Source organism: Artibeus jamaicensis, unplaced genomic scaffold, assembly GCF_021234435.1.
Source record: "Artibeus jamaicensis isolate MK-2021 breed Jamaican fruit bat unplaced genomic scaffold, CSHL_Jam_final contig_540, whole genome shotgun sequence".
Lineage (NCBI taxonomy): Eukaryota > Metazoa > Chordata > Mammalia > Chiroptera > Phyllostomidae > Artibeus > Artibeus jamaicensis.
In genome coordinates, this window is record NW_026521879.1 from 4333097 (window position 1) to 4359858 (window position 26762).

Genomic DNA, 26762 nt, shown 5'->3' on the forward strand with positions numbered 1-26762 from the left:
ATGAGAGTCACTCTCAGGGGTTACTTTCCAGCTATGCCAGAAATATAACAAGGATGCCCTTTATTAATAAGGATGCAAAACTACATTCTGTATTCCTTAAGCAAGGCTAAGTGTCCCCTTTTCAAGGCTTTACCTCTTTCCACAGACTCCGAAGATATACATCTACGGATACTTACTGAGCCTTCAGATGTTTGAAAATTGACTTTTCCAATAACTTGGCCCCATCAGGAGAAAAATTATACATGAACAACTGGGTCAAATGCTGGCTTTGAACTTTTCTGCCCTTTCCTTTCATTGACCCTTGGCCCACACATCGTTAACAGCCACTGGCCCACACAGATTCCCCAAGGTCCTTTTTATTGTCCTTTGTACACCCCTTCTCCCAGATTCTGTGTGAGTCTCCCCTCCCCCATCCACCCAATAATTCAGACAGGTTTTGCTTCCAGCACCGTTCATTGGATCTCAGGTATGATCAGGCAAACGCTGCCCTCTGCAGGACTTTATGTGACATTGCAACCTTTCTTGGCTTCACCTTCCGTTGCTTTCTTCGTCTTAAGAGTTTTTCCTGAGGAAACTTCCTTAATAAATCACTTGCACATGAAACCTCGCATTAGGGTCTGCAGCTGGGGAACCTGACCTAAGTACCATTTAGTCTCCAAATATTTAGACACAGCATAAAAGAGAAGTTTGTCTTTTACATGGAAACAATACCATGGGCAGGCCAAAATACAAGTTGGAAAAAGATATTTGGAACTCACGACAAAGGTACGCTGTTCCTAATTTACTTAGTTTGTAAAGAGCTCTTAAGCAAGTCAATTCCAAGCGACCCAAACCTAACATGGGAAAAGGACATGAACATTAAAATCACTGCGAAGAAAATATGAATGGCTCAATTTCTCAAAATAAAAGAAATTATTATTTGACAATGAGAGAGTGTTTCTATATTACTTAACAAAGTAATGATAAGTAATATAGAAACACTATATTACTATTGCTATTGTGTTAACTTGAGTACGGGGAAATAAGACTCAGTTCCTGGAGGAAGTGTTAACTGACACATTCTCTTTAAGAGTTAGGATTGTATATTACACTTTAAAATGGAAAGAACTTGCATTTTCAACACTAGTTGCTCTGTTTCTTTTTTCTTTTAAATTTTGTAGTAGCATTCACTATTGCATGAATGTTTTCATGTTAAAACATGAAAATTCCTATGTTAAAATTCCAATACCTAATGTTCTGGTATTAGGAGGTGGAGTCATTGGGAGGTGACTACCTTGTCTGTGTGTCCCCAGTGAATGGAATGAATACCTTTCTAGGGAGATACCCCAGGGAGCTCCCTAGGCCCCTCCATGTGTAAAGATAACACAAGAAACCTGTGACTCAGCAGAGGGCCCTCACTGTTTCCAAGTCACCCAGCCTGTGGTCTTTGTCATAGCAGCCCAAGTAGATGAAGGCAGCATTTATCACCCTGGAAGTATTTACTTATTTGCTTATTTTTTGTTTTCTTCTAATAGAATGCAAGCTCCAAAAGAATAGAGCCTGGGCTCTCTGGTACCCTCCATGCCTAATTTGGCATGTAACGAATACTCCATTTTAAATGGTTGAATCAATAAATTAAGTAGTTGGAATCTGCTGTATGAGTTGAGATGCCCCAGTGACTCTAGAGCGCCTCTTCAACATTATTCTGCAGTACCTGCAATTCTCAATTAGGCAATCACTGAAGACACTCTGGGAATCCACTAAATGATTATATCATTGAAATCTAAATATTTAGAAGTAAAATAGCTAAGGAACTGAAGTAAGAGAGAAATTTTAACAGAGGTTGTAGGCTTATTAAGATCAGAATCATGAAGTAGTTTTAATTAATTGCAAATAAGTAGATGGCAGACCTTGGTGGTAGTGTGAAGGGACTTACTGAGTTATCGAGATTATATGCCTACTGCTGTATAAGCCGTAGGCTGGGTTACAGCCAAGAGAATCTTTAGGGCACAGAGAAAAAAGCAGAATCAAAACCAAAGCGGGCAGAGTACTACTGTGTCTATCGGAATGCTTTAAGCAGAGAAGAGAAAAGCAGGACACAGAGGAAAATTGAAGGCATCAGTGAGAACATGTTGAGCAACGGGAAAATGACGAGTTATAAGAGTTTGGAGAGACCAGCGAGCCCTAGAGTGTAGGTGCAAAGGAATGATGGGGAATACATAACATTACTTTTGGGTAAAGAGGGAAATATTTGTGGTGCAAGCCAATCTGGCAGGAATATGACAAATAATGGGGAGTCCCCGGTTTTGCCACCAGTAGGAATACTGAAGGGGGTGGGGTTGAGCTCACTGGCTTACAGAGCTGCTTAACTGCAGGCACCCGGCTACTGAGGGTTCCTGGAGCTCTGGTTTGAGACCTTGGTTCCAGCCACATTCCTTTGGGTATTTTTTAAAGTTCTCTCTTACAGATTTTAAAATGTTACTGTAAATATTTTTTTTAATTTAGTTTTAGAGAGAGGGGAAGGGAGGGAGAAAGAGAGGAAGCATCAGTGTGTGCTTGCCTCTTTCGTGCCCCCTGCTGCGGACCTGGCCTGTAACCCAGGCATGTGCTCTGACTGGGAATTGAACCAGCAACCTTTTGGTTCACAGGCTAGAGCTCAATCCACTGAGCCACAGCAGCCAGGGCTTATTCTAAATCCTTTAAGACAGCCAGAAACGTCTCACACATCACTCAAGCCAGTGTTTTAATGACAATGGAAACTAACCTCTTGAGCTGAAAAACTCACATCGCCTCACTAAAACTGGTTTCTTTTCTTCACCGAACTGCTGGACTAAGGGCCTCCAGGAGTTTGTCAATGGGGTACATATAATTCTAATTTGTGGGCCCTAAAGGATTCAACTAAAATTTGGTTGACCTAAAGTAAAGGAAGTTTGGTGGCATCTGTAAAATAGGAATCATACTTGTCATTATTAGGATTGAATGTATTCTTGTGTCATGTAAAGTGCTGAGAAAGGGAAGGGAAGAAGGAAGAGGGAAGAAAAGAAAGGAAAAATATTAAATTGTTAATCACTATTCAACTCTCATCTAAGATATGGGACTAAGGCTAGACTCATGCTGGTGCCCTTTGTCCTCTGTTTCTCCAGCGTATCTACAAGATCTGTCCAGAAGGTGTCCGGCCATGAATATAAAAATAGAGACATTTACTGAAGAAGATACAAGATACACGAAACCTTGTACATGGGACAATGATGCCTCAGTCCCTTCAAAGTCGGCACCTTGGCACCTCACACAGTTCTCCCAATTGTCATCAGCTGCCCTGTCATATTTTCCTGAATCTCATCAATGGTCTGAAATCTCTTTCCCTTCAAAGGTGATTGTAGTTTTGGAAAATGCTAGAAGTCACAGAGCCCAAATCTGGGCTGTAGGGGGACTGAGTTACCCGGGTGATGTGATGTTTCACCAAAAAACTCTGCACAACACAAGACGCATGAGCAGGTGTGTTGTCGTGATGAAACTGCCAATCACCAGCTGCCCCAGCTGTGGCTTTCTGAGTCATCTGAATAGATTCTGCAGAGGAATGTTCAACTTAACACAAAATTGGATGCAGATTCATTGCTGTACTTGCTCAGTCATTTTGAATCTGATGACTACATTGAGTGAGCATGTGGCTTGTGGCACTGACCAGTAAAGTGAAGTCATCATTGTTTACACATGTGTATTTCAGTCTACTCTCCTTGGCTGCCAGGTCACACTGATGGCCTGCAAACTGCTCTTGTTATATTAACAATGACTGGACCTTTTCCTAACAGACCATATATCACCAAAATGTGTGAGTTCAGTAATTTTGGGCCCAGACTATACATCATCCCCTACTGTATTTTCTAAGGAAGTTATTAACAAGACTGTCCTTCAATTAATCACTGTTGGTAAAGTCAGAAGGTGTCAGGGAGGAAGAAATTGTATGCTACCTTTTTAGGTTCTGGCTGGTCTAAGAATTAAATTGACATGAGGCAGATGAGAAAAAATTAGCAAAGTTAAGTCTATAGGTACATACAGGGGTTCCATAACAATCTGGGGCCCAATGACAAATCAGGCAGGTGAGGTTTATAAGCATTTTGAGCTAAGGAGAAGGGGGCAGTGGGTTGGGGCTTGAAAGTGGAGGAAGGTAATCCCCATGAAGACTGAGGTGCAAAGGTTTGGAAGACAAATGTTTGCTGGGGCATGCAGACACAATGGGACACAGAGAAGACTCCGATCTCTAGACACTGAGGAGTCTCCCATACCACACCTGCCCCCAGATTCTTTGCAGATAGCTCTGGTGATAGCTCTTTTCCCAAAACAGGCCCATTATCTAAATTCTTCTAGGCCCTTAAGGAGCAGGTAACAAGATAAATTTTCCAAGTATTCTGTTTCTTAAAAATTATCAGCCTAAATTAATCCTCATGCCAAAGAGACACATTTTGAGGTAGCAAATCTTGCTCCCCTACAGTTCCACCTTTGAACCTTCTGCAAGTTTAACAGTCCAGGAACTGAGTTTGTAGGCTGTCTTATCTCACTGAACCAGTTAGTCCTGACAATGGGTCAGTCCAGTTAAGTTCATTTCAGGAAGTGGTGATGTAAGCAGAGTTCCAGTAGGGCCTTTATTATATAAGAAAGCCACCATGTATTTAATGAGGCATTTCTATGGAAACAAAAGACAAACAAGGTCAGTGGTTGGAACTAAGTATAAACTAGCTTCTGGGCCTTGGTGGTAGCCAGACTAGAAGTTTCCTAGATATTAGTTAGAGCCGAAGCATCTTCTGCGGTTTGAAATGTCTCCTGTGATGTCATTGGGTGTTCAGGTAAACTTTCAGAATGGCTTATACAGCAGTAGGCATGATGACTGTCTAAACCTGGGTCACTGTGGTGATGTCTCTCAAGTTTAAATCAGGCGGTTCAGCTTCATTTTGTAGGGCTTCAGGAGAAGGGTAGCTTTAGTTCTCAATGGCTCCAAGTCAAAAGTAGGAGAAAATGGGAAACATTTGGCATAGTTGTAGCCAAATATTAGAGGACAGTAGGAGAATTCAGTGTCCAGTCCAGTTTACAGGTGGAAAATGAAACCTCAAAGACAATGAACAGAACTAGAATTTAATCCCCAAGTATGATTATAGTTTCTCTAGAAACATAATTTTCTTTCTCTCAACATCTCCCTAATTTTTATCAAAAATAGCCATATTAAAAGTAATTTATTTGTAGAACAAATCTAATTTCCAAAAACCTGATGATAGCAATATAGCAAGAATAGCAATTGGTCATATAGGCTCCTTTAACTCTTTTTTGTTGAAACTTTTATAAGGAGTATCCAGGTAGGACTTTTAACAGCCTATTGGTACTAAGAAGCCAAGCCAAGTATTTGCCACCAGACATTGCCTGTTATACCTCTAGATTTGGGTTAATTCCTCTCTCCTTAAAGTCCCCCAAATATCCAGAGGTTCTGGCACCTGTCGTGGAGTGACCTTCCTCACTGTCCTGGTGAGCCTATTGGGAACCTATAAGCCTTGTACCAGGCTGATTTTTTTCAGGGGTGCTCTACTGGCACCCATAAAGTCGGTCTTAGTTCCCTGAAGCTGTTTGGTCATATCTGAGTCTATGCTTGTGTCTCTCAAACTTGATACTTGGATCAGAGCTTTGTAAACTATTGCCTTGCTAACACATTAATCATTTGGAGTAAATAATCAACACCCAAAAGTTAAATAAAAAAATAATAAAAGGTGTCACCAGGCTGTCAGAGTTATCTAAACCCCAGACAGGCAGATGGTGTAGAGGTAAGAGCCCTGCATACCTTTGAAGGTACTTTAGAGTAAGTTTTAATTCTTATTTTTCAAGTGTATTTGATTCTAATAGTGAAATACAATGGTTAATTATACGAGCAAAAAGATGTCTATCTATATACTCTACTAGACAATTAAAATATCCAGTCTCCCTTCTCAGAAAATGTCTTGTGTGTGTTTCACATTTTTATCTTCATAATTAGAGTGACTTGTACACTAGAGTTTCTGTAAGGAGCAAGAGCATCAGAATTAGGTAAATTTAGTATGGTGAGCAGGCAATTCAATTATTTCTAATGCTTATTTTTTCATTTGGAAAATAAGGATAATTCTTAAACCAGTGCGTTACTGAAAACTTTAAATGTCATAATCGTTTACTGAAAATTCTTAGATGACTTCATAATCAGCTGTTGATTGTCTGATTTCAGAGATTTGTTTGAAATTGATTTTCTATAAACACTGTCTTTTAATGACATTTTAATGCAATGTTTGCTGCACTCTTTTAACATTTAAAATATAACCAATATTGCACATTTGATTAAAGCAGTTTAAGCCATCAACAAATATTACCCTATCTTGGATTTTTAAAACTGTAGCTCTTGCATGTTAAGAATTAAAAGCAAATGAGCCTTACACAGTTGAAAAGAACATTTTTTGTCAAAACTGTAAACATTTATTAAGTACATTAGATGCAACCTTAGAAGACTCACTACGTTATAATTATGTTGACAAGTGACCATGTGCCTTTGAAGTTTATTTTTTAAATTTTTAGCAAAAGAATAGGTTTTATAAAGATCTTGTCCCCAACACTGAACTTTACACTTGGTCTATCTCCTAACCTTATATTCAGTCCAAACTCTTCAAAAATTCTGAAGCAGAACAGCCCCCATCCTAATGAACGTTCCTGGATATTTTCACAGCTGATTTCCCCATTCACTCAGAATTCCTTTCTTTTTTGTACCTTTCATTGAGTCGGTGAGCCTTCAGGACACTCCCATCCTATCTCTAATAGCAAAATCCTCAGTTGCCGTAAGTCACTCTAGCAACGAAGTTTCTGCTCCTCCTGTCTTGGATGAGAATCCCAGGACATTTCTGCTTTCTTCTGCTCTCAGGAGACCAACACAACTGTCTGCTCTTCTCTATGAGGGTAAATGTGCTCAGGTTTTTATGGATTGGAGGGGCAGAGATGACTATGACTAATAATACATCTTTTATAATGGCATTAAAAGTTTGATGTAGTTAACTTTTGTCTTTGGATAGCATCAGTCATGTGTTTTGATATATTTGATGTTCTAGATGTGTTTGCGTTAATAATGACAATTATAGCTTCTAATGGTTACTCATATCTTATAGATGCAATAAACATGCTAATAGTCTGGTTAACTTATTATGGCTTCTCTGATTATTTGTAACTGCTCTTCCTCCTCTTTTGTGAATTAGTAAAAGAACTAGTTTATTTGGTCAAACTAATATATAAGCACCAAAAAATCTGGATTCTATATTAATCATTTGTTTTGCTCTATTCATTTTCAATGTCACTAACTTATATGCCACTTACTTATTCCAAAGATCCAGTGTAAAAGACTGAAAACTGTCCAGATAAATCACATTTGTCAAATCACGAAAATATTTCAACTGGGCTGAGGAAAGACAGTTTGAATTCTGAACTACAATAGGCTGTTTTCTTAGAGGAAGACGAATAAAGCACACTGAGGTCTGAGGTGGTTTCATGATCCATGAGACTTTCCTGTGTAGGTTCCCACTCAGAGCACACTGGGGAGGAATGCCGTTCCCAAGGCGTAGGACCATCAGCAGATCTGACTCCACCACTGTGTGGATTTGCTGAGTATTTCATTTCCACCAGAACAACTTCTTAATAAGTTACATGTTTAGATTCAAAATATGTTTTTATTTCCCGGAGAAGCTTTGATGTGAACAGGTCTATGAATCATTAAATGGTCTTGGACTTTGCCTCCTTTTTTCATTTTTTCTTACAGAAGAGGGTAGAGAGAACGGATTAACACTAGTAATAATAACACAGGAACAACTTACATTTATCTGGTATATACTATGTGCTGGGTGTACAAGAGGAAAAAGAACTTTCGCTTTCTTAGGTTCTGCAGCTGCAGCTTATGAATTGAACAGACAAAAGACAGATTAACTGGAGGAAACTAATATTTTCACATACACAAGGGAAACTTCATAGGAAAAGTGAACACCCAAAGAAGTGGTTAGGACCAAGAGCTTATATATCATTTCAACCAAGAATGATAAATTGTGAAGAAGTGACAAGACAAAGGAGAAAGGGTTTTATCTTCTATGGACAACGAGCTATGGGAAAGCGATTGGAAATATTTAAAGGAAACTAGGGGGAAATAAGGGTTATCTTAGTAGGTTTATTGATGTGGATCCATATCTTAGTGAGCCCTCTGAGATGTCATTTTTCTGGTACAGGGAGTGCACCTTTCACATAGGAAAGCGTATATCCTGCTTTGGGCAGAAATGGGGAATTTAGGGACCCATTCGGCACTTGCTGCCGTTTGCTCAGTCATTCCATTCCCCTTGAGCTCAAAATAACCAATAAGCCAAAATGGTATTTTGTGGTGGCAGGTTCTAAAACTCTTCACAGGCATGTGCTAAGCGTACCTTATTTTATTAAAATTTCACAACAGTTATAATAGATAGTTGCTCTTATTATCCACATTTTTTAATTAAAAACGAAAAACTAAAATGCAGTGAGGTTAGTTTGGGCAAGGTCACATATCTACTAAGTCAAGAAGCCAGATAGCAGGTCTGCTGAGCTTCACCTAGAACACAAAACTGGTTAGCCGAGTTCTTTAGTCATTTAGAAACAGTCCTTTAAGGAGTCCTCAGACAGATAAGAATTCTATTCTGGTTGCTGGAGAGATGAAAGGGATTTAATGACTTGCCTAAGACCACTTAATTAGAAAAGTGATCCTCTTAGGATAAAAAAAAAAAAAAAAGCCACCACCCAGGTGTGTCAGACTCCAAAGCTTTTGTGTTTCAAAGTAGTTTGATCCATTCTGCAATAAAAAAAATAAAGGTTACCTTGTGACCTAGCAAACACATATATAAATATATAACTCATCAAAGAGATTCATAAAATAATACTCTCTCTTACTACATGTGATGGCATTCTGGAGTTTTCTATCCTATCCTATTTTATTCTACTCTATTACAGTCTATTTTACTTCTTATTTTTAAAATGCTCATTACAACCAATAAATAAATGTTATGGTCTACATTACTTTCTCGGGTAATTGTGTTTACAATTACTCTCTCTTTTGGCCTAAAAGACATAGGACGACTAGGTGATATTCAGTTTTTGTTCTGGAATGCTCTTTGTAATTAGATTCGGGCCAGAAATGATGTCAGGGTGGAGGGGCACCTGAGGTCTCCCTAGGAAGTGTTGACTTAAGGGTTTTGTTTCCTTCAACTAGAAGCATCTGATCTGCCTTGAAGCCTCCTTGTCTATTGTAAAGGGGCAGTTTAAATGTAAATATAACTGTGCTCAATTCTTGCAATTTGAAGTGAATTTTTCTAGGTATGACTCTTCTTCTTACCCCCCCCCCTTTTCATTGACCACATTCCTTCAAGGAGACTTAGATTACTGCTATTACACACAAATTTCTCTGTATTGTGTAAGGATATTAGTGTCCATGGAAAATCTTTCTCTGGTGTTCTTGGACTAGGATTTCATAATCCCTAATTTTTCTAGGTACCTTTAGTCTAATTACATATATTGGCTTCTATAGGTTAAAGAAAATTCTCTCCATACCTATGACAGCTGTGTTATAGTTTGAAGTAAATGCAAATGAACTATATTAAGCAAGATTAATAAAATAGGTAGTCCAGGGGAAATAATGCAGCATTTCAGATTTATAGAGCTTCATAGACAGCATTTCACACAACATCCCAGCATCGCTAGGAGTTAGATTGATTTAGGTATTACCAGTATTTTTGGAGTTATGTGATACCTGAAGATTAAACAACTTTAATCTTCCAGCTGTCATATAATAGAGCTAAAGGTGAGAATAAAGCCTCAACTCTTTTCTGCATTTAGGCTCTTAATCCCATGAGTTGGAGCTGTGAGATGAAAGAGCCAGTTAAGATAACAAGAAAAAAGTTAAAAGTGAATGTAAGAAGAGGGGAAAAAAAGACATTGTAGAGGGAGACCGATGAATATTTCTAGTGCTGCTATGTGGCTCTCATATTCTAATCTTGGACTATATTACACCACGAGCTAAAAAATAATGGCAGTTGAGGGCAGTTCTGAGAAAATAAGATTAGGTAAGATTAAAATAAGTTATCTTTGTAGTCTCTGCTAATTTGTAAACTCTAAAATACATCTTCCTTTCCACATCACAGTGCAAGGTCAAACACAGCTATTGTTACTTAAGGTGGATAATTGTCACCCTTGTGATTCTTTACCTCGTTAATGTGTAAATTGGATTTTTTCCAGTAGATAAATTTGTGCTTTGAGAAAATTGTAGAAGATTAAAAGCAATTTGATGAAACTGGAGAAATGGAAAAAAATATTTGATGACAGGATTAGTTGTGTACTAGCTAGATTCACTCATTCACCAGTTCAATTAAGTGCTTATGTACTGGGCACAGTACTGGGAACTGGGACACAACAGTGACAGTCCGGTCTCATAAAGGAGATGGACATATTTCACATTTGAATACCAACTGTGAGTGGTGCGAAGACGTAAGTGCAATTTCTATGAAAGCTTTGATGTATTCGAGGTAGCCTTGGCAGCAGTCAGGTCCGCTTGGAAAGGCTGCATGGTGGGCGCAGTCACTGAGAGATTATCACTGAGAGAATATCCCCTATTCTGGGGAATAGGGACTAAAAACTGTGTAAGGAAAGAGGTTTACACCAGAAGTGAAAGGCAAGATCCTCAGAGTGAGATACTCATTCCTCAGGTCCACAAGAACCTGTAACTACAAAACCCTTCTTCAAAGAAATAGGAACTTTCAAAGAGATAATAAAAGATTTGGGTTTTACTTTTCTTTAGGTCCTGGCTGAAAACCTGGCCTAGGTTGGGTTGCCATACATTATTCAGAAGGGAAGACAGAGATAAATATGCTGGGAAAGTATATGGTTGCTTGAGACCGCGGCTGGAGTTGTGCTTTCACAAAACATGCATTGTCAAGGTAGACTGCACAGCAAGTCTTTTTAGGAAGAGAAATATTAAATCACTTATAATGCTGACTAAATTTTTGAACCAGTTCTGTATCCTAAAGTAAAAAAAATCAGTCTGCTTCCTAGGTGCTCATTAAGAAGTCTGGTATCTCTATAGGACCCAGGTATCTTAAATAGATAAGAGCAAAAAATAGCTGTTTTATTATCTTGTGAAACTGAACTCATATTTTTTTCTTTCCTGGAATTTATCTTCAGCAAAATTAAATGTGCTTAGTTATAGTGGTATAGTTGTGTACCTATCACTTTTGGTCAAAAGTAATTTATGAACAGGTAGGTGTTTCTGTTTGGGTTAGTCTATAGTGGTCATTTGGATCCTTGATATAATTCCATATGTAAAAGAAGTAACTATATAATGTTGATGACTTTAAGAAATCAAAAACGAAAGTCATCTGGTTAAAGGATGAGAAATATTGGTTATTGCTAATTGAACGTTTGCAAACTCATAGATCATGTTCTAACTACTATACTTCTTTGAACTTCATTGTACAAGACATTGGTAATAACAGGAAGGTTCGTTATTCTTCTTAAACTTTGACTTGATTGGTATTAATTAAGCCCTCTACCTATTCGTGCTAGGCAGCTGAGTTACTGAAGAGCTAGGACTGGTCTCGGTTTGTGGTGGATGGACCTTGGGTTGATTGCAGGTCAGGCATCACTGAGTTTAGTAAGTGGCATCAGGGGGAGCATCCCCAGCAAAGCTATTGTGTTTTTAATTAGCTTCTAGAATTTAGAGACTCTTCAAGTCTTTATTAAATTATTTGATTACTTAGTTTCAGTCATATTTTGATGTTTCAGTGTCTTATGCTTAACTATAGAAGACATATTTGCCTTTTCAGTAGTGTTTAAACTCTGTGGCTTCTGGATGGAATGTTTCATTTATTGTTGAACACCTTTATTTTAAAGTAGCCCCATGAGCCATAATATTAAGCTTACTAAAGTTTAAAGCACACCACTTAACATATGTAAGAAGGGGGACTGACAAAGTAATCCCTACTTGACTGTACTAATCAGACTCAGCGAGTTCATTTTTTGGGCTGGTCTCAAACCCTGAGCTCCTGTGGCCTTTGTTGTAGAGTCTAGTTTTAGCTAAAACCTGGTAAGTTGGTGTAGCAAGAATACCTCATCCTCCATATCTGATCCTTTGGGATAGTTAATCAGCTTCCTCTTCTACTATCTCTCACGTGATTTCTGATCACCCTGGCTTGTCTTCAGCAAGCATCTTGTTAGGCTGGTTTAACCAGAATCCCTCCTTACACCCGATGTGTCTTCTTAGAAGACACACTAACCCCCCACTCTGAGCATTTATTACAAATTCCCACTTTCCCTTGTTGTATTCAGAATTGAGTCTGGTTCTCTACAGTTCTCTTTTCCCCTAGCTGCAATAATTTTTCTCCATAACGTTTATTTTTAATGCTATAACTACTGTCCAGCTTTTTTTTTCTTTGACAGCTCTTTGGCTTCTGGATATGTTTTGTTTTTTCTTTGAACATCTTTAAAGTATCATCATTGGCCATAATTTTAAATTACAGAAATTCAAAATATATCCAGTTTATTCATTTAATTAACTCATTTAGCATATATGTATTGAGTAGCAATTAGATGACTCAGAAATTGAACAATAATCTAATCCTACAATTAAATGTATATTATGTTCATTCTTTAATAAAGCCTCTGAGGTCTACAAAGATATTTTGGATATAGAATGTTCTAGGTACATTCATATTCTTTCCAAAAGAATTTCCTTCTAAGAATAAAATAGACTGCTTTCTTATTTTCAATAAAACATTCTTAGTTTTGACCTAGCATGCATTTTCCTAGGCTGAAATATTAATATTGTTAAACAAAACTCAACTGAGTAAATTTTGAATATCCAACTGGTTTTAGTTGATTCATGAATCAGGCAGCATCCCCTTTAGCAACTAGAAGTGTAAAAGGTACTCAGAGGAGATGTACAAAATGGAAAGTTTTTATAGGAAAAAAAGAGGGTTGAACTAAGAAATTAGGAGAGAATTATTTTAGGCAAGGGCATCTTCCCTTAGAGGGAGTGAGTGAGCCTTACCAGGAAGACATTCATGGAAAAGATGTGGGGCAAGGGAGCTATTAGCAAAGAAAAGAAAGGGATACTTTTAGGCCAGGCCACCTTTTCTTTAGCGGGGGAAACCAGGAAAGGTTTTCATCACGCGGATTGTATTTTCTTTCTGTGGAGGAAAGGAGAGGTCTCATATAAGCTTGCCTCACTGGAGTTTGGCAAGAAATTTCAGACTGGCTAAGATTGTTTCTGAGAGAGGTTAAAACTGCAGTTAGATTAGATACTAAGACTAGGTTTAGTATACTAAATGGGCATAGGTGATGCCATTTTGGGCCTGTGGTTTTTTGTCTTACAATATCTTTTACAGTGTATCAATATAACTTGTTAAAGTATTAAATGTCTAGAATTCATGTTTAATTAGACTCTGGTTTATATCATCTTAGATATATTACTTCCTAATTGTATTGTAGCATAACAAGACAAATTCTAGTGGGATCAGGTAGGGAGGAAAAAGGCATATAGCTAGCTTTAGCAATTTTTTCCCTTATATCTGGAACATTTTTTTAAAAACCCAGAAATATTATAAAAATTGTAACCATCCTCATCAGTTCATTTTATCTCATGTAATTAAGACTTGCTTTGCTTGGATCCAGTTTTTCCATTAGTTTTTTTTTTTTTTTTTTTTACTTTGCCTGGTAACTGAGTTAGTGATAATTCCAAGAAGTTTGTATGGCTGCCTGTCAAGTCTTGTATAAATTTGCTCAGTGAGGTGGGTGCCTCAATCACTAGACATCATGAAAGGTACACCCCTAGTGGGAAACACATTTCCTAACAGTTTCTTTGTCACTATGAAGGCAGCAGTCTTGCAGCAGGGAAAGAAAGCTTTAGCCCATCCAGAAAAACATACACACAACCACGGAACCTGTTGATAACCCATAGGAAGTGACGGTTGAAGAAAATCTAGCTTAAATGTACTATGGTGCATGAAAAAATGCAAAAATAAAAAAGAAATAAATATCGTGAGGTGTTTTAGGGGTGCCTCTAGAATACTTCAAAGCTATTTCCAGATTAGGACTTTATTTATAATTTCAATTGTGGGATGTTTGTCAATATGTGTCAAAAGTTTTGTGCCCTGTGGGTTTGTTCAAAGATGTACACTAAAGAAGAGATACCTTTTCTTATCAAAAATGTGTTTTTGTGCATGTATATAAATTTTATAAGTAAATAAATAAATAAATTTTTTACTTAATGATTCACCTGTTCTTAGCAAATTCAATAAAACACATTTTATGTAATACATTCAATGATTCTTTTGTCTCACTGATGTTCTTTGGTATTTTGCTGTTCTTTATCATTAATTGTTGCATAGAATTTAAAAAATATTTTAGATATAGTTTCCTTTGTATATTTATTATTTTCATTAGTAAATCATTTAAAAAATTGAAACATATCAGTATGCTTGTAAAGGTAACTAGTCTTAGAAAAAATTAATTTTACTATATTTAACATTGATTGGGTTCTAGTTAGGAGTTATAAAGTGAACTGGAGAAATATGTCAAATTATAGTATAGTTGAAAAGGGTTGAGAAACTTAGTCCCCAAATTTAGAGTTTTAGATATGTAAGAGACCTTAGGTTCTATATTCCAGAAGTATAATTCAAGGATCATATCTGCAAGACTTTGATAAGTAAACACAGTTTGGCATTCTTTTGATTTCCTCAAGAGGCTGTTTATCTCGTGATATTTCACTGGTAGATATCTTAGAAACAAGAGGATTCTGTGACTTGGCCATCATTTTATTTTCAAGAAAATTTTGCTCATACAAGACACAAGCCTTACTATTTTTCTTCGATTTTTAAACTGTCCGTATTATATTATTTAAATTCATCCGTAATATATTATATAAAGAAAGTGGTACTGATGCTTTAAGGTTGATTTAATGTCTTCTATAAACTTTATTGATAGTTAATAAAGTTTTGATTCAGACACTTGTATATATTTATGGTGAATATGCTTGATCAGGCAGTCTCAAAAAATTTAGAGACCATTGGTTCTCAGTTGAGACTATAGACTTTGGGGTTAGAAATCTGAGTTCCATAAATATATACTAAAACAAAAACTTTTGATCACTAAATGCTGGGGATTTGTGAACACCTGTGCTGCAAAAGGACTTCTTGTTTAGTGGAATTTTGTTGAAGCCACATCATCAAAATAGTAGTTATTAGCCCTGGCTGGTGTAGCTCAGTGGATTGAGCGCGGGCCTGCGAACTAGAGGATTGCAGTTCAATTCCCAGTCAGGGCACATGGGTTGCAGGCCAGTTCCCTGCAGGCCAGTTCCCAGCAGGGGACGCACTAGAGGCAACCATACATTGATGTTTCTCTCCCTCTCTCCTTCCCCTCTAAAGATAAATAAAATCTTAGAAAAAAATAGTAGTTATTAAGAACATTTTCTCACATTGAGTGGGACGTGAAAAATAAGTTTTACCATGTAAAATGCTACAAGGGAGGCGAGACTTTCCCCTCTACCCTCTCTGATTCTGTGACTGGGCTTGCGAATTAAACTGACCAAAGACAGATTAACAGCAGACAACCATAAACATTTTTACTTGGTGTTAATATCTTTACATGGCATGAGAACATTTCTAGAAAGGAAATAAACAAGCATTGGATATAGGCCCGAGAGCTTAGATGCCATTTCAACAAAGAATGACAAATTGTCGAGCTGTGACAAGACGAAGAGGAAGGGATTTGAGAGAGGTTGGCAAATTGTGGGAAATTGATGGGGGAAACTCAAAAAAGGGTTATTTTATCTCTGTGTTATTTTCCCAACTCCAGTGATAAAGAATGCTCTCTTCCTGGTACAGGGAGAGCATCTTCTCACAGGAAATTTTATGTCCTGGTTTTAGATAAAAAGGGGAGATCAGAAATTCCTTCCTGCAGCTGCTATTTCTCAAGGGTCTTCAGCTCAAAATAATCAATATACCAAAGTGGCATATTTTAGTGTGACATATTCTCATTTACATATATTCAAACATGCAAAGAAATTGAGCAAAATGACCTACATGTACTCAACATCCAGTTTTACAATTAATTATTATTAACTCACAGCCCATCCTTTTCATCTCAATGCAAATCTTCCCCTTCACACCTAGTTCCCCCTTCCCCCGAATCATTTTGAAGTAAATCTAAGAGCACATGTAATGATATTTTTTAAAAGTTTGTAAAAATATATTTATTTTAAGGATCTATGATATTCTAATTTTTCTAAAAAATTTTACTTCCATTATCTTGATCAACTTTGTTAGTATTTTCCTTACAGATGAAGGATTATGGATATAGAGAAAGAGGTTAAGGGATCACCTCTTTGATTTAGTCTGGTTCCATCTAGCTGTTTAAGCCAGGAACAAAGGAAACATAAATTATCACCCTCTGTATTCTTCAAATGCATTTGGTGGCCAACGGCTGTCAAATCTTGTCCTCTTTCCATCTCCGTCACTCTTGTGCTTTCCTACTTATTTACACTACTTCAATCTGTTCCTCTCCAACTGTATCTTGTAGAGAGTGGTAATTATAATGATCATTCTGAAACACATCTGATCATGTCACTACCCTACCAAATGCTCTGGGACCAGGGATCCTTTAGGTTCAGCTCCCAGTTCTGTTGGCTAACATCCCCTCTACCCCCAATGTCTGAACACTCCCAATTTCTAGAAAAGACATTACAAATTTGAACATTTGGCATCATTCAAAGTAACTTGGGCCAAATAGCTGATCTTCTCTTAGGACAAGATATGGCCTTGGCTATGTATGGTTCACACATCTTGCCTCTTTTACCTATTGAGTTACCTGCCTGAGGGCTGCAATCAGTATTCTTTGGTATGGCATCTGAGCCTCTTCATTGCAGCATAATCTTCCCTTTCCCAACTCTTCCCACTTCTCCCATACTGGATTGTTGAATATACCATGGCAAATACTATGCCTCTGTGTCTAACCCCTGCTTCCATTTCCAGCCTCTGTTCCTACCTGGGTTTGTCCAACTTTAGCATCATTCTCTGCCTGGAACCACATCTCATCTACCCAGGTATCTTCGAACACATCCTAAAACACTGTTATAGTTTTCACGTCTGGCCATTAATTTCTGCACTTCTTACACCTGTCAGCAGGTGTGTGATGTCTTCCTTTATTCTTTCCTTTCTAAAAGCTGTCAGTGCTTGCCACAGTACTTTGTGTACTATAGGGGTTCAGGGTAGATTGGATGAATGATTGGCTGGTTTAATTATCTTTAGGCACTAAGACCCCAAATGGATTGAGTAGTGTTCAGGGCACTTAAGATCACAGCCAGTCCAAATATACTCTTTGTTACTTGTGAAACTCTGGGCTTATGCTAATTCCTCTAACTGGGTCTCAGAAATGAATGTTGAGAACCCCAAAGGTTTTGCTAACAGTCTAAATGGAATTCATTTAATTCTTTGGTTTCAGTCACAAACCTATGATCTGTGATTTCTGAATCTTGCCTTTGTATTTTAGACCAGAGAATGTTTTTCTCTCTGCCTCCTCTCTTTTCCTTTTCCCCTCTCACCTGTATATTAATACTTACTTATCAATCTTTCAACTGGTTTGTTTGCCTAGAGAAATTAAATTCCTCTAGAACCCTTACCCCTGGGACTCATACCTTCATTCATTTTCAAGTTTAAGTGAATCTTCTTGGCCTTGTGCTTTTGAACTGGCTCACACAGATCCCAACTGTCTTGCCTTGTGTGGAAGAGGGATTTGAAGAGGCTAGGTTGACAAGTATCGGGTGGCCTCATGGGGTAAGGGAAATTGCCTTTTCTCCTTAAACTCTAAACTCTTCAGGAAGACTTTATGCCATGTAATGGACCTGGACCGTGTGGGTTCTGGTTCTGACTCTGACACTAGTTTAATGTTTTCAGGTCTGTTCTGGTAAGAGAGTTACATTTCATGATACATAAAAATAGTCTGTCTTTTGAAATAAAGCAGATTTGAGTAAAGAAAAGAGACCTGTAGAAACTACTATCTTTTTTTTAACCCATGATGAATATGAGTTTCTTAGGGCTGCTGACAAATTGCCATAAATTTGGTGACTTAAAACATCAGAAATTTATCTTTTCACAGTTAAAGTCTAGGAATTCTAAGTCGAGGTGTCAACAAGGCCATGCTTCCTCTCAAAACTTCAGAAAAGAATCTTTCCTTGCCTCTTCCTAGCGTCTGGTGGCTCTTGGCAGTCCTTGGCATTCCTGGCTTGTACCTCATCGCTTTGACCTCTGCCTCCAGAGTCACATGGCCTTCCCTTGTGTCTCTGTGTGTCTCCGAGTCTGCGTGTCCTCTTCTCTTATATGGAAACCAGCCATTGGAGTTAGGGCCCACCCTAAGTTAGAATGATTTCATCTTAATATACTTTAAATGTCAACAGCCTTATTTCTTTTTAACTTTTAAAATTTAAATGTATAATTTTCAAGAATAGAAGTGTCTTTTTTTAAAAAAGATTTCTTCCTAATAGGCAAATTCTGCCCCATGTTTTTCTTATATAAAATGATAACATGGAAAATTAATTTGAATGTTAATTATTTTAATAAACCTAAACTTTTCCCCTGAGATATCAGGTACATCTAACCCTTTCTTGATTCCATTTACTTTTCCCACTCCCTGTCATTCAGGCATTGGTATTGGTAGTTGGTAGTTGAAAGAAATTAGTTTTATCCCTCAACATTACTTCAGGTGAAGATTTTCTAGGTCCCAACTAAGATTTTTAAGGGCTTAAACTATAAAATATTTTAGCTCCTTTGCATGTTCTAAACATAGAGAGGAAATCCATTTTATCTTCAAAGGACAAGACTATGATAGTTCTTAAGATTTGATTTAATTCTGTCTATTGTGTTCTCTTCAGGCTACTTAGTTGTTCAGCAACGGGATGAATGGATACTTTGTATGGTATGGAAACACTTTCTTAGGTAAAATGGTACAATTCTCACTGTAACTTCACATAGCACTATACTACTAATCTAATTATAATAAAAGGGGTTTGTTTCCTTCTAATGTTCACAGAACATTGAAATATGTCTTATCATAGGTAATAATCGCAGATAGAAAATATTAAATAATACTTAGGTTAATTTCTTATTCTTGGCTCAGTCCACTTTATTGCACCACAAAGTACCTGGACACCTCACATCGTGCAATCAGAATGACGAGACAGCTCACTTAAAGACTATGGAAGACCAACACTCACATACTGCTTTTATTAGATCAAGCAAGAGCTACTCTTTTTAGTGGAAGATATAAAGTCATAACATGTTTTGTTAACTTTAAACATGAGAATACATTACTTTGAGAAATGTATTTATGTATGTATGATAAATTTATGATAAAGCACTGTTTGAAATAGTTCTTCAATTTATCAGTAGGAGATTCGCAGTAGGAGATTCTGGTTGATTCCATAGTTTCAAGCAAATTTTGACTTATTACCTCAGAAGAGAATTATGCCTTCTCCTTCACACACACACACAAAAAAAAGATCTCACAATTCTATGAGAGGTTGTTTTCTGTTTTTGGCAGACCAATATGTACTGGTCTTTCAAGAAATAAACAAGAATGAGAGATTTGACTTGGAATTTACTTTTTTTTAATAGGCGCTTGCTAAGGCCTTGCTTGGTCCAGCATGCTGCACAATGGGGGAGGCAAAAGGAAAAGGGCCACGCACCTCTCTGCAGGCTCAGTGATGATTTTGGAAAGTGAGACAAATGTTAACTCTTATAGGATTGGTATCACAAATAAGAGGAAGCAGTTTTATTTATTCAAACACAAGAGCTGTCTATCTTCAGAAATTGAGCTAAACTCTCCAAACTTAAAGTTGAGAACTTGGTAAAGCTTACAATCAATGGTACAGAAATGTAGTATAACATTGCATTCTTTCTTTCTTTGTTTTTCAGTTATAGATAAAGCAACTTGCAAAACCTTCCTGAAACACAAAGCAGGAAGAATAGTATTTATTTAAAATAATATCATTATACCTCTTTATCCGTCAAAGCAGCTTCATTTTATGATTCTCTCTTCTGTGCTTAAATCTTAGGTCAAACATTGGATAAACCAAAGGGTGTAGGACAAAATAAGTGATTTTCATAGTCTTACTCTTTGCAATGGGAGTGCTGAAGTTCAAGCATATCTTCTTTAGGAGCTTTGTTGGGTCCAGTGGAGCATCCCAGGTTGTGTTCACCTTCCTTCTGATACCCTGTTGCTTGACTAAGGATTTCAGAGCACCCCCTTATCTCCCAGATATTCCTTTCCTCTGGGCTTGGAATGCCCCAACTGAACCTTGTTCTAAGAGGTTTAATGTGTCCATAGATCTGAGCCTCTTCTCTTTAATAGGCAACCCCCAAAAAGATGCCATAGGACAACCCATTACATTATTTTACGTTGATAGACTTGGCTTATATCCTCATATAGATAAGCATGGCAAGAGTGAGCATGGAGGAATACCCCAATCGGGTTCCTTACAAGCGCATTTGACTAAAGCTAGGACAGACATTGACCATTACATGCCAAAAGATGATTTGGGCTTGGCTATTATTGACTGGGAAGAATGGAGGCCTGTCTGGGCAAGAAACTGGAAACCTAAAGATATTTACAGAAATCGATCTATTGAGTTGGTTCAGCAACAAAATCCACGACTTAGTCTCACAGATGCCACCAATCTAGCCAAACAACAATACGAAACAGCAGGAAAAAAATTCATGCAAGAGACTTTACAATTGGGAAAATCACTTCGGCCAAAACACTTATGGGGTTACTACCTTTTTCCTGACTGTTACAATCATCATTATGCTAAACCTCAATATAATGGGAGTTGCTTTGAATTGGAAAAGAAAAGAAATGATGAGCTCAACTGGCTGTGGAATGAAAGCACTGCCCTCTTCCCATCCATCTATTTGAACACCTTCCTAAAGTCTTCTCCACGAGCTGCACTCTTTGTCCGTAATCGTGTTCAGGAAGCCATTCGGGTTTCTAAAGTACCAAATGCTCAAAGTCCACTTCCGATTTTTATATATACTCGTCCAGTTTTTACTGATGTATCTTCTCAATACCTTACTCAGGTAAGTAAATCAAGGTATGAGGGCTATGCAATAGTTCCACAAATAGTGTTTGGGGGAATTTAACATCATTAAAAAAATTTGTAGAGTTTACTTGAGCTAAACTGATGACATATGCCATCAAATGCTCTAGCACCTGATGGCAAAATCTCAAATGCTCTAGCAAGATAATTTTTGAAGGGAGTGAAATTTAGCTTTTGTTATCCTCTAGGAATATGTACACTGGCAGTTCTACATTATTATATGAATGTAAAATTAAGAATATATTTCATTTTAATGTAATCATATCTTAGCAATCATAGAAAATTAAGTAGTATAGGCAGTGTATTTATTAACTTAGTTCCTTTTTTTTCTTTCTTGGGTCTGCTCTCCTGTCAATAGAAGAAATACAAATTATATAAATACCTATATTTTTGTTATGGTAGTGCAAGGGTGGTTTGAAAGATGAAAATAAATCATGGGGAAAACAAAAGAAGAAGAATATTTTATAAAACATGAAAATTATGTAAAATTTAAATGATTATTGATAGGACAGCATTTTTAGCTTTGGTGTTACTGTCTATGTATAACACTTCAGTTTTATTTCTGTTAACTTTCTGTCATATGTTCCAGGAAGACCTTGTGAGTACAGTTGGTGAAACTATTTCTCTAGGTGCCTCTGGAGTTATAATGTGGGGAAGCCTCAATTTAAGCCAAAGTGTGGTAAGTTGAATTGATAAGACATAGATGAAAACATTTCTACTTTTAATGTTGTTGAAGATTATTGTAGTATTGAATAATTCTCTACTTAGAACATAGTTGGTGGTGCTCAGTTAATATTGGCTGAATCAAATCATCTTTCACTTGTGTGGTTATTTGGGGGAACAGAAAATACCATATCTGTTTTTCAGTGAGAAAACAGAAATTTGGTGAGATTAATTGAAGTTCTCTAGGCTCTCTGCTCTAGGTCTAGTCTTAGTAAAACTAAGTTCTCTTAGTGTTACTTACAAGTCACTTTACTAAGTAAGACTTACTAGCCACAGAACTACAATCTTCATTTTCTGACACAGTGTTTATGTTTCTTTCTATTACACCATGCTGTGTCTCTTTTCAATAAAGGTCTGAGTAGTCAATGGACATTCTTTATTCTTATTTATTTATCTTTAGAGGGGAAGGGAAGGAGAGAAGGAGAGAAATATCAATGTATGGTTGCCTCTCATGCATCCCCTGCTGGGAACTGGCCTGCAACCCAGGCATGTGCCCCAACTGGGAATCGAACCTTGATACTCTGGTTCGCAGGCCTGCGCTCAATCCACTGAGCTACACCAGCCAGGGCTGCACTCCTTCCTTTTTTTTTTTTTAAGAACTGAGGACTCCACCTTATTCTGGTGAGGAATGAATCAGGCATTCCCCTATCAGTAGGATGATGTGACATATTATTTAATTGTCACAGTTTTCTTTTACTTTCACTTTCATCTTAGGCTCACATTCTTCTATCAAGATGCCCAGACTGTTGTCAGTGTTATTTGTACAGAGACAATCCTTCAACCTTAAAGTAACTACTTTCTATTTCATTACATTCCTTTGTAATTGCTCCTGTGGACTCTGTTCTATATACTTCTGCTATATTCCCATTGTACAACTATTCTGAATTCTAGTTGTATTACTTTCTCTCTTTTTCTATGTCATTTGTGATCAATAGTCATGAATTATTTGTCGTGTTTCCTTGAGGTCCACTAACAACTTAAGAAACTGGTAATTGCAATTTTAGTTTTAATGACTAGAATTAACCTAAAACAATTGTTATCAAATGTAAGTAAACCATTGCTTTCCATTGTATTTTATTAGCTCCATTGCTGTGATAAAGCCAATTTCTGTTGGTCTGAGCTCATGAGACCTGATTGTTAAATATTCATAAGTTTTGTGAACTAGTTGTTCAATATAACCATTATTTAAAAAATTAAATTATAAAAACTTAGAATACAATAAATTGCATTAAAACAAAGAAATAAATGCTTATAATGTGTCAATTACTTCACATCTTGTCTTAAGGTCATCACATCTATTGTACCTGTAAGTGAAAATATTATGTGATGATGTACTACTCCACAGCATGCTACCATAATGTGTAATGGTGGGATACTCAATTTTCAGTTCTGCATTCTGTGATGTCAGGTTGGTAGGTTAAATTTTGCTGTGGTAGGAGTATGTACACCACAGGCAATGACAAATGCTATAAACCAGAACTTATCTTTTAAAAAGCCAAATTTAGATCTTTCCAAAGACTGCACCTTATGTAGGCTAATGATTCTCAAGCCATTTTCATGCTCTCATGCCTCTTTTTGCCTAGCTCTTGTCTCTGTGGACAACTGTAATGTCATTTGAACTTGGTATAAATTCTCACATATTCTTGGAACTGGGGATACAGTATTGAAGAATATTGACAAAGTCTCTGACCTCATGGAACTTTTTGGTTAAAGTTGGAGATAGAAAAACTATGCACATGAGAAAAAAAATTAACATGATATGTACTATGCAGAGAATTAAAACAGATGTAGCAAGTAGACAGAAAAGTTTCCTGAGAAGGGCATTGTCTAATTAAAGCTGCAATCTGAAGGACAAGATAGAGTGACCCATGTTAGAAACTAGAAAAGAGCATTCCCAGCAGAGGAAATGGTAAGTGCAGTGTGAAAGGAACTGTCAAGCTTATGAAGCAGCCAGTACAGCTGAGGGCGGCACAGTGGCTGTGTAAGAGGAAGGAAGAGTCATACTGAGTCAGTCTATACACAAGTCAAGGGAAGTTGAATTTTGTTCAAAAGATCGTGCACAAATATGGGAGGGGTAAGAAGAGGTTTACTATTGCTGTCATAAAAATTACAACAGATTTGGTAGTTTAAACAACAAATTTATTATCTTATAGATCTTCTTATCTGTAGGTCAGAAGTCCAACATGGGTCTCAGGAAGCTAAAATCAAGGTGTCATCTGGGGGGGGGTCTTCACTTGCTCATTTGGGTCATTGGGAGAGTTCATTTCCTCTTGGTTGTAGCAATGAGATCTCTATTTTCCGGCTGGCTGTGGCTAGACATCTGTTTCTAGAGGTCACTATATTTTTTAGTCTTGGCACTCTCCTCTGCCTTCGAAGTCAGCAATGCTAGATTGTCATTTTTTACCTTTGAATTTTCCCTCCTTCTTCTATTTTCTTTATCCCAACTGGAGAAGTTTATACGTTTTTAAGGACTTGTGATTAGATCAAGCTCATCCAGATAATTCAGGATAATCTCCCCATCTCAAGGTCCATAGCCTTAAACACACGTGTCAAGTCTCTTTTGCCATGTAAGGTAACATGGTCACAGGTTCCAGGGGCTTGTGGTATGGATATCCTTGGAAGACCCTTATTCTGCATACCACTGAAGGGGCATCATCCCAAGGAAGGTAACAAGAAACAGATTCAAGTAGAAGTTGCCAAGAGTCCTTGACTGACTTACTGACCTACCACCAGTTCCTTTGCTCTGCTAAAGGACTAGCACAACCTGCTCACTCAATGATACTATTTGCTGTTCATGAAACAAAGTGACTATCCTCTATGTTTAAAACAAGACAGTGTCTCAGTTATAGAATACACTAGTCTCAAGACGAACAATTCTAGTTACCACTCATACTCTGCCAAATAAATATATTTGGGAAAGAGCTGTTACAATTCACCTGTAACCTGAACTATATGTATGATTTAATATAAAGTATACTCAGGTGAACCTGTTTAGTTGTTTTGAGCCAGCAATTCAGAAGCCACTTTTTCCCCAGTGTTCTTTAAACTTATCAGAAAAATGGGTGGTACTTATTACATTTATTTATAATTTCTTGAGGTCTAACTAATGAGATGCTGGGCCCTAGAATAAACACTTTTATATACATACTATATTTTTATCTTCATAACAACCACATGGGGTAGATGCTATGATTTTTTTTTTTTACGGATGATGAAGTTAAAGCACAGCCATGTTAATTAACTTGCCCAAGGTCACCCACATAGGAAGCCAAGAATTAGGAAGCTAAGGCTTAGAAAGCTTGAGAGATTCCCAAGTTCACACAATTAGTTATTAATGGAACTGGAACTCCAATCCAGTCAGGTCAGATAGACCCCAGAACCATAATGTCCCCCACTCCCTAATAGTTTATGAATTATTGAAGAAGGCCGAGGCTAAGGTATGTTAAGCCTCAATCAGTAAATTATTTCAGTGGCATGAAATAGAATGTGAAACTTACAAATGTTACCAAAAAAACAGAATAATTTTGATTAAGGTAAAGATAATAAAATATTTTCTCATCCTTGCTGGGTCTGGGTTTTTTTTTGTTTGTTTTGTTTTGTTTTGTTTTTTGATGTTTCCTTAGCAATTCTCTATTGCAGTGAATTAATTCCCATGTGAAATAACTTGGGTATTGATATGCTGACCTTCTCACAATTTTATAGGACACCTGCACGAGACTACATGATTACATGGAGACCACACTGAACCCCTACTTAATCAACATCACCCTCGCGTCCAAAATATGTAGCCAAGTGTTTTGTCAGGACAAAGGAATTTGCACAAGGAGAAACTGGGACTCAGATAACTATCTTCACCTGAACCCATTGAATGTTGTTATTGAAACTGGAGCAGATGGAACATTTAAAATAAAAGGGAAACCTTCAAATGAAGACCTGCAAAACTTTGCCGAACATTTTCATTGCAGCTGTTATGCCAATACCGACTGTGAGAAGAAAGTTGTTATAACAGATACTCATGTTCTCAATGTGTGTGCTACTGAAGATGTTTGTTTAAATACTGTTCTGAACAAAAAAGAGGACCTGTTTCGTTCAAGGATACTGCCGTTTATATTATTTTTAGTAATAGTATTAATAATAATAGTAATCATAGCATTTTTTGTGAAAACAAATAACATGGCATGAAAACAAGACTTTGAAGGTGTCGGGGAAGAATTTCTAGGGCATCACAAAAGAAATAATGTGTCTATGGCTTTGAAAATTGAGCAACAGCAAGGTAGCGTGGAGACATGGGACAAAACAAACTTCAGAAGGATGGAACATTGAGTGTGTCTTTCAGAGTGGTGTACAGCAGGTGATGGCCACACGATGACTTTAAAATAAAGGTGCTCTCAAACCTCTTGGCCTGCTGTATATTTTTCCATGCCCATACAACATGATTTTACCTCTGTCACCTTTCCCTAATGTAAGCATCATGAGGAAAGATACTTGCTTGTTTTACTCACTACTATATCCACAGTGTGATCAGCAGTATCTGGGACATAGCAGGTGCCCACCAAATACTTGCTGAACAAATAAAAGCCAATAAGGAGCCAATGAAAGCTTTTAAGTGTGGCAGTTGTCATGACCACTTCTTATTATCTAAGTCTTGGACTAATGGTGCCTTTTTTCTAGCCCTCTCCTCCACCCTCCGCTCCAATTATAATCCCACCACAAAAGCCACTGTTTCATAAGAAAGCCACGAAAGCCCTGACTTGTGTGGCTCAGAGGGTTGAGCATTGTCTGTAAACTGAAGGGTTACCAGTTTGATTCCCAATCAGGGCACATGCCTGGGTTGCAGGCCAGGTCCTCAGTTGGGGGTGTGTGAGAA

The 26762-nt window shown here is 37.3% G+C and overlaps 1 protein-coding gene across 1 annotated transcript; it reads left to right on the top strand.

The window, feature by feature from the left end:
* Window positions 1-20198: 20198 nt before the first annotated feature.
* On the top strand, window positions 20199-26077 carry SPAM1 (sperm adhesion molecule 1). The gene is made up of 3 exons (XM_037167699.2): window positions 20199-21152; window positions 21762-21851; window positions 25598-26077. The coding sequence occupies exons 1-3, from the start codon at window positions 20199-20201 to the stop codon at window positions 26075-26077; spliced, it is 1524 nt and encodes a 507-aa protein (XP_037023594.2).
* Window positions 26078-26762: the final 685 nt, after the last annotated feature.

What these genes read in the sequence shown, in the direction of transcription:
- SPAM1 (XM_037167699.2), top strand. Translation starts at nt 20,199, where the DNA reads ATGGGAGTGCTGAAGTTCAAGCATATCTTCTTTAGGAGCTTTGTTGGG. An exon ending in CTTCTCAATACCTTACTCAG is followed by an intron (nt 21,153 to 21,761) that starts GTAAGTAAATCA and finishes CATATGTTCCAG; the next exon opens with GAAGACCTTGTGAGTACAGT. An exon ending in TCAATTTAAGCCAAAGTGTG is followed by an intron (nt 21,852 to 25,597) that starts GTAAGTTGAATT and finishes ACAATTTTATAG; the next exon opens with GACACCTGCACGAGACTACA.